The following is a 9061-nucleotide window of genomic DNA, read 5'->3' as shown; positions in this document are numbered from 1 at the left end:
ATTTCCCCCTTCTCTTATGCTCATGCATAAGCATAAGCATAAGAAAATGAGACATATGCTCATGCTTATGCTTATGCATGAGCATAAGCGAAGTAGACATATGCTCATGCATAAGCATGAGCATATGTCTCTTTTTTCCCCCTTCTCTTATTCTCTCTTTCCCCCTTCTCGCTTTCCTTTCCCCTTTCCTTTCCCTCTTATTCTCTATTTCCCCCTTCTCTTATTCTCTCTTTCCTTTCCTTTCCTTTCCCCTTTCCTTTCCCTCTTATTCTCTATTTCCCCCTTCTCGCTTTCCTTTCCCCTTTCCTTTCCCTCTTATTCTCTATTTTCCCCTTCTCTTATGCTCATGCATAAGCATAAGCTCATATAGCATAAGCATGAGCTTATGCTTATGCTTATGCTTAAGCATAAGCATGAGCATAACAAAATGAGACATATGCTCATGCTTATGCTTATGCATGAGCATAAGCGAAGTAGACATATGCTCATGCATAAGCATGAGCATATGTCTCTTTTTTCCCCCTTCTCTTATTCTCTCTTTCCCCCTTGTCGCTTTCCTTTCCCCTTTCCTTTCCCTCTTATTCTCTATTTCCCCCTTCTCTTATTCTCTCTTTCCCCCTTCTCTCTTTCCCCCGTCTTGCTTTCCTTTCCCCTTTCCTTTCCCTCTTATTCCTCTTCTCTTCCTCTTCTCTTCCTCTTCTTCTCTCTTTCCCCCTTCTCTTATGCTCATGCATAAACATAAGCATGAGCATAAGAATGCTTATGCTTATGCATGAGCATAAGAGATTCCTCTTCTCTTATGCTCTTCTCTATTTCCCCCTTGTCTCTTCCTCTTCTTCTGTCTTTCCCCCTTCTCTTATGCTCATGCATAAACATAAGCATGAGCATAAGAATGCTTATGCTTATGCATGAGCATAAGAGATTCCTCTTCTCTTCAGATTCCTATTCATCTTCCTCTTCTTCCTCTTCCTCTTCCTCTTCTTCCCCTCTTTGCCTATGCCTATGCCTATGCCTATGCTTATGTTTGTTTTTTTGTTTTTTGTTTTTGTGTTTGTGTTTATGTTAGAGATGGGATCACGTCGCTCATCCGATGAGTACGGACAGCCTCGCAAGAGAAGAGCTCATGATCTTTATGCTCTAGAGGACTTTGATTCCTCTAAGGTGAATACCCCGAGGACTACTCCTGGTCTGACTCCTCTCGGACCTAGCACTACGACTACCCCTAGTCCGACTCCTCTTCCACGTGAACTACGACTACCCCTCGGGGAACTCTTTGCTAGTCGTGCATGGCTTTGTCGAGAGTCCCAATGAGTTTGTAGCGCAGATGAGTGATGAGGAGGCAGTGAGATTCTTCTCTCTGCTATCTCAGAGGAACCTCAGCAATTCCCTCTTCTACACCGACGGGTGGACGTACTACCCAGCCATCCCCTCGTGCCCCTTCGACTGCGGGGTCATCACCTGCGCATGCCTCTCGTAAGGAAAGGAAGAGTAGGAAGGGCAGCTCATGTTGTGCTGACTCGGGAGATGTAGACGAGTCAGCACACTCACGTTCCTACAGGTCTCCACTTGGTCCAGAGACACAGTATCAGTCATGTCCCTTTTCCTCTCCTACTCCCACTACTACTCCTCGCTCCGGAAGCGCTCGCGTAGCTTCTACTTCTTTTGACTCTGCTATCGTCAGTCCTTCTTACTCATCAGGGGATCTCTCCTATCAAATCACAGCTGTCAGAGAGATAATAGAAGATAGAAAGGGCAAAGAAGTGATGGCCACCATGAGGAGGTTGATGAGTCATCACTTCAAGAGTAGCATTGCTACCGATTGGCGGTATCAAGATGGCCAAAAGAAGCAGGCGGTCATCGATGAGTTAAAACGAAGATACCCTAACCTGCCAAATTGGGAGTTTAATGAGGATTATATGCGAGAGTGCATGGGTTTGGTCTTGAAGCATCGTAGATCAACCTTGCGTACTTCCATCACAAAGGGGTTGGCTAAACCCAGCTGGGCAGACAAAGTTGATTGGAAGTTCTTCAAGAAACAAAAAATAGGGACCGTCCCAAATTGTTCGAGGGTCAGAGGAGGGCTGTGAAGAGATGGCTGGATGTCATAGGTACTTCGTACTTTGGTGCAGGCAGACGATTGGCATTTGAGGCAACCGTGGTAAGTCTACTTCTTCTCATTTAATGTATTGTTCTATTTGTTTTACTACATATTACATGCACTTTAGCTAACTCTAACTCTCATAAATTGGATCCACAGCAAGCTGCGATGGGTCATCTTCCTACAGATGTAGAGACGCAACGCGCATTTTGGATAGGAACAAAGCCGTGGTTTATTAAGCAAGAGGCAATGGGAGCGACGGTCGATTGGGCTGAGGTGGCTACTCGCACGGTATAAGTTTACTCCTACTTGTAATCTCACTTTTTAAATTGTTTTATTCTTTAAGTTCCAATCTAATTTTTGATTTATATGGTTCACTCTTAGAGTCAAAGCTCAAGCGTCCCATCATCGGAGATGAGCGATCAAGAGGGCCAAGGATCAGATGCACATGACAAGGATGAGGGAGAAGATGCAGCTGGCGAGGACCAAGGAACAAGCCAACAAGATGAGGACGATTCGGATTCGGATGAGTAGTAGTGGTAGTAGCATTTTCTTCGCCCTATATGTCATTTTGTATATCCACTCGTTTGAGCAATTTTGTATTGCCCTTTCGAAAGGGTAATTTTGTTACAAACAATGTTGTATATGTTCGACATGTATATGCTTTTGTTGCTCATCATTTCACAAGAGCGATTTTGTATCACCCTTTTCGCAAGGGAAATTTTGTTATAAAAAAACTTTGTTTTGTAATTACAAAAAAAAAAGGATTAGTGGGGCTAAACAGGGCTATAGCAAGCCCTGTTTAGCCCCACTAACCCTTTTTTTTAAGTTCTGTTAATCATCGCTATATAGCGACGTTTACAAGTGTCACTATATAGCGACGATTAATAGTGTCACTATATAGCGACGTTTGTCATCGTCGCTATATAGCGACAATTTATAGTGATGGTTCTTTTGCGATGCTTTTAGCGACTCTTATAGCGACGTTTGCACCCGTGAAAAAAAATAATTTTTAATGTAAAAAGCATCGGTATTTTCGTCGAAAAATGGCCTATGCCTTGTAGTGCTATAGATAAGTTTGGAACAATCCATCCAATCTTACTCATGAGGTGGTACCATATAAATCACTACTAACAAGGTCTTGGTTCTTCTATATGTGTAACTAATCATATTTCACAAAGAAGAAGGCTACCCCTATGATCCCCCTTTAGGGCACTCTCTCAATATGCACTATTTTACTACCCTCCTCCGAAATCTTGTGTACAAGGGAACAAAGTCCATATAGGATACGCATGGATCTCCTAATGAAATTTTAAATATGCAATAAAAATTTTAAATTTAAGGTTGCTCAGTATATACTCTAATAAATATGCAAGACTTTACAAATTTTGCAAATTTTTCTTAATATTCAAGACCAAGGGTTGTTAGACCTAGCCTTATTATAGCCTTGTAAGTCAAGACAGCCAATTCTAGTTAGCATTTAGTGCACTTTGGGATACTTAGTTGCATCACTCACTCTACGACTCTTAGGACTTTTATTCCTATCCTAGTGAGAGACTAGGATTAGCTATTACTTAACATGTAATTTCATTTTAACTATTTTGCAATAGATATGTAGCTTGCATATATTGTTCTCTCCTATTCCCTTGCTGAGGCAATAGTGGCATCAAAGCAAGTTACTTGACCTATCCCTATCCCTTGAAGCTCAATTGTTCTACACTACCCTAGCAATCCACATACTTCTTGGTTGGTTTCACCACTCCTTACATGCAGATAAGGTCCCTTAGTAATCTCCCATTGCCTAGTACTCACAATCTCTCCCGATTGGTAGGCCTCTATGATTGTGTTTTGGATCCATTCAATTGCACATTTGATTGAAATTAGATAAGTTAAAAACCTACCCTTTTTCTCAAGACGAGAACCACAAATGGAGGATATCGCTACTTCCATGAAGATAAAATCCCTTGGCTTTTGCATTTGAAATTTCACTTCTCCATGCCCGTGGATCCAAAATAAAGTACACAACGTACAATGTGTCATGCTTGACCTGTGCAAAAAATCTCATGGCATTCTCATGTCACCTGTCCCATTTCATTTTTCTATGCTTTTTCATGGACCAACAAAAAATGTCATAAATGCTTTCACCCCTAGACTTCATACACTCCCATACTTGGCATCGATCTCTTATAGGCCCACGTAGCTATTTCAGACCTTTTTTTTTTTTGCTATTGGTCAAGATTACACGAAGGGTGTATCTTCCTTTCAATTACTACCAGGCTTGTTATTAGTGTCACTTAATGGATGAAAGAGGGTAGATTGAATGCTTTGAGAAGAATTGTGATTCTATTAGCAAATCAAAGGCAAGTTCACGACTACAAGGGCTTACATACTGTACATAGATTACTAGCTTAAGATCCTTGGAAGTGTAGTGAAATTGAAAACCCTTGTCTTGTAAATCCAGTAACCAATACATTCTGCCATGGATACAAGAAAAGTCCATACTTTTCTATTTTATTGGAAAAAATAAGGATAATATGATGTGATATTGCAAACCATAAACACTCTCATGATAAGAACTGATGCATTTCCTGCCCCCCCTATTCCTCCTAAGAAAAGTATCAAGATCACTTTCATCTATGCATTTACATAACGGTCACATAGTCTTTCTAGCACAACTTTTTTTGGGGGCAAAAAACTTGTTTGTGTTGATGAAATCAAAAGACATTACAAACAAACTTCAACATTGGATATCTAATGCTTTAGTTTTATTAGAAATAATATGATGTGTACTATTACAAATGGAGATCCTCCAACTTTTGGTCTACTCAAACTCATAATCTTTAAAAATGTCTTTGCCTACATGGATGTCCTTTTTGGTAATAGCCACGATATAGCCTTCATCATCTAGGGTTGCATGTCATTTCCATGAGGGTAGCATATTCGAAGTACGCATTCAATTTATCTTTGCAAAATGTTGAGCTATATATATATCCTACCATGTCATCACTTATGCAATTTCTAGGATGGTTTACTTAGCCTTCATAAAGGGCTATAATCTAGAGCTTTGAAGATCTCTTCCACATTTGCCTCACTACATCTAAATAGAGGAGTATTTTGTATTATGTAGCGTTTGTGTCCACCCAATACCATAAAGAAAAGGCAGTTCTTTGTTATAACTCCATAGAGGAAATCAATTGTTGGTCTTAGAACTTCTCTTTTAACATGATCATTCTCCCACATTGAAGTATGCTTGGGGGGGTCACTCATATATAAGTAAGCATAGCATGTGGGTTCAATAGAAGGGTTTTTTCAAATATAATTTTACGCACATTTTTTTACATACAAAAGAGTACCATTTAAAGGGTGTATCCACATATTGAATAGAAAAAGGGTAAATTTTATTCATGAAAAATTTATAGATAAGGGACTTTTAGATTAATCCTTGAAACACGTGATATAGAAGATATACATATAGTGGACCCCTTGAGGAAGTATGCATATAAAGTTCTAAGGATTCAATACAATCCTCTTGTAAAGTAACTATTTCCTCTCCAACTTGATATTAATCCTTATGGTTTCTAGATTGATCTTAACTCTTGTATAATAGAATCTTGTTCAGGTGAAGTACGATTGTCTTTGCATGAAAAAAGTTGTGTACCTATATCATGTGGACCAGGTGATTCACACACATACACACACACACACACACACACACACACACACACACATAATAACAAGCAAAAGATATGCACCATGACCCACCAAAGCATTGCCATAGTGGATTATTTGTTGTAGTAGATAGAGGTTTTTGAGCGAATGTGACACTCATGTGACATTATATTACTTTGGCAATTTCGGAGCAATTCATTCCATGAAGCTTAGGTATTTAAAAAGGAAAAGGCCAAATGATCAATGCTTCATGAAGCTTAGGCATTTAAAATGGAAAAGGCCAAATGCTCAATGTAGTGAGGATTATACGCAGGAGAATTAGAAGTTGAAACATTTAAAGGGTGAAAGGCTAAATGGAATGAGGCTAACAAGCAAAAGACATGCCGTGACCCACCAAAGCATTGAATTAGTGGATTATTTACTATCGTAGATAGAGGTTTTTGAGAGAATGTGACATATTACTTTGGCAATTCCACGGTAATTCATTCCATGGAGCTTAGGTATTTAAAATGGAAAAGGCCAAATGCTCAATGTAGTGAGGATTATAGGGTGGAGAATGTAGTGAGGATTATAGGCTGGAGAATTAGAAGGTGAAGCATGTAAAGGGTGAAAGGCTAAATGGAATGAGGCTTGCACATGTAAGTTATATTTTCAAGTCCTTTTTGAATAAATTATTATATTTTGTGAATTGCAACTTGCGAAAATGTAGTTGTAAAATTTAGACTTAGCCATTACGAGATGGATTCATTTCCTTCACTTTCTTTGTGGGACATTTTCATCTCTTCATTAATGATTCACTTAAATCATCTATTAAATAAACTATATTACTCCATCTGTCATCTACTCATTCATGCAACCTCTACACAATTTCATGCTGAATTTGGAAGCTAACAGAAAAATGACAAACTCGCATAGTGCACAGTGGAGTTCGTTTCTCCATCGGAGATAAGCGTCTTTTCCCTTCTTGAACTGCTCGTCCTCTGGTGTTTCGACAGATGGATGATACGGGCTTTCTTCTCTCGACTAAGATGGCAGCAGCATGCCCTGTTCATCGGTTTCACCGGCTTCTTGCAATGAACTGTGTGAGCCTTTGAAATTATCAAGATCATATCATATTCTGTTTCACCAGGGGTCGATGCACTGTGAAGGGAAGACTTGAAAGATCTGTGTGCATAGCGTTATTTCAATGCCCGACGCGGGAAAATACGTCAATCTGAACCTTGGCACGTTAAAAAACGGCCAGAAGCAACCTTGGCTGGTCAGGAATCCCCTCGATTTCGATATATATATGCTGCAGCTTAGACGTTCCACCCACCTTTCCCACCATACATAACTTACTCAGTTGAGATAGCACTTCAGGAAATAGCTTTTAGCATTGGATTTACAAACTTTTACAAGGGCTACTCGCCCCTTCGAAGTTTCGCCCTGGGTCCCTAAATTCCAATTCAGTGGCTATCTTAACTAGCACTATCTTGTCCATTCCAGTAGCTGCACGCAGCACGGTAATGCAGGCCTTGATTTAGATTCCCTAATTAAGGATCGATCCTCAAACCCTCGAGGAACATTGTCAGAACTTTCTGCAAGTCCACATCTGTTTCGGTTTGTTTCATGGCTCCAACTCCAAGCATTGTCGCTTCCGTTGCAGTCGTTATTACGGCTTTGACTATTACCTCACTACTGAAAGGCGCACTTTGTACGGCCGACAGAAGAGTTTGTTATGCTTGCCTCCGCACTGTCACATGCCCAACGAATTGTCCAAAAGTGCTTGATGTCAAAGCAAAGCAGCTATGTGTCTTCAACTGCCAGAAGTGCAGAGCTACTTGCAAGCCTAATGGTGAGCTATCTTGCTCCAAAATCCTCTCTTTCACTAATACCTTTTGGACGTATAAGTCAACAGTCTCCATCCATTAAGCTGAACTTGTCGTTTCTCTTTTGAGTAAGTTCATCATAGTTGTATGTACACTTCGCTGCATCGTTCGTATTTCGTTGTGCGTAAGGCCTTTTACACGTATTAAGATAGCCAGCTGCGTTTCAGGATGCCACCAACGGGGCGCTGTGTGCTCCGATCCTCGTTTCGTCGGAGGGGATGGCGTCTTTTTCTATTTCCACGGAAAAGCCAAGGAAAACTTCTGTTTGTTCTCCGACAAGAATCTGCACATCAATGGCCACTTCATTGGAAAGCGTCCAGTGGGACGAACAAGAGACTTCACGTGGGTGCAAGCTATTGGTATTCTTTACGGTTTTCACAAGGTCAGCGTCAGCGCCAAGAAGGTGGCCGTGTGGGACGACACCGTCGATCAGGTGGACATGAGCTACGATAGGATGCCCATCACGTTGGCCAGCGTGAACGGGGCGAGCTGGACGTCAAACGATGGCGAATTCAAAGTAATTCGAACATCGGATGCGAATGCAGTGGAGATACAAGTGACAAAGTTGGTCAAGATATCGATCAATGTGAATCACATAAGCGAGGAGGATAGCAGAATCCACAAGTATGGGATCAACGGGGAAGATAGTTTTGCGCACTTGGATATGCAGTTCAACTTCTTCAATCTGACAGAGGAGGTGGGAGGGGTATTGGGTCAGACCTATAGGCCAGACTACAAGAGCGGAGTGAAGATGGGGGTGGCGATGCCGGTGATGGGAGGCAACGACAAGTTTAAGAGCTCGTCGCTATTTGCAACTGATTGCAAGGTGGCTCAGTTTGATCGAACCGCAGATATTGACGATGTCTCCGATTCCTAAGACAATAAACTTGCGTTTCTGCACTGGAGAACCTACATAAGTGGAAGAGAGAATGTCATTGTTAGTCATACGTAACCAGCTGATCTTATATGAATTGCATTGATCAGTCTAGCAGAATTACATTGTTTGTCATACGTAGATTTTGATCAAACCTAGCAGAATAACTACGTCATTGTTAGTCATAATATGTAAAATGATCTTATATGAATTGCATTGTTCACTAGTCTAGCAGAATTACATTGTACCGATCTTCGTTGGCAATCTGACTATTCATTAACTGTATAGGCATTACTGTCTAGCTTTTGCTCGTCATAGGTTAGAGTATTGTGCCGAGAGCATGGCTATATAGGTCTCAGCAAATGTTTAAGATTTACATTCTCAAATAATCAAATTATTATTATTGTTTTTTTCAAAATCATTTATCATATTTACTCATAACAACACTTAGGCTATCTATTTCCTTAATTCTTGCATGTTAGTCACTTGAGATCTTGTTCTCTAGTCTTGGACAAACTAGCCAGTTGTAACTCTCTTGCTCCCTTACTAGTG

The 9061-nt window shown here is 40.5% G+C and overlaps 1 protein-coding gene across 1 annotated transcript; it reads left to right on the top strand.

Moving 5' to 3' along the window:
- The first annotated feature begins 7375 nt into the window (after window positions 1-7375).
- LOC147890131 (uncharacterized) lies at window positions 7376-8512 on the top strand. The gene is made up of 2 exons (XM_087390214.1): window positions 7376-7601; window positions 7803-8512. Exons 1-2 carry the CDS (start codon window positions 7376-7378, stop codon window positions 8510-8512), a joined length of 936 nt encoding a protein of 311 aa, XP_087246340.1.
- The last annotated feature ends 549 nt before the right edge of the window (window positions 8513-9061 follow it).

Source organism: Dipteris shenzhenensis, chromosome 19 (genome assembly GCF_047967505.1).
Source record: "Dipteris shenzhenensis isolate YYH24624 ecotype China chromosome 19, Dip_SZ_1.0, whole genome shotgun sequence".
In the NCBI taxonomy this organism is placed as follows: domain Eukaryota; kingdom Viridiplantae; phylum Streptophyta; class Polypodiopsida; order Gleicheniales; family Dipteridaceae; genus Dipteris; species Dipteris shenzhenensis.
This window is presented reverse-complemented; position numbering and strand designations above follow the sequence as displayed.

Excerpts from the sequence above, each read along its gene's own strand:
- LOC147890131 (XM_087390214.1), top strand. The coding sequence starts at position 7,376 with ATGGCTCCAACTCCAAGCATTGTCGCTTCCGTTGCAGTCGTTATTACG. Across the intron at positions 7,602-7,802 it reads AGCTACTTGCAAGCCTAATG|GATGCCACCAACGGGGCGCT; the intron begins GTGAGCTATCTT and ends GCTGCGTTTCAG.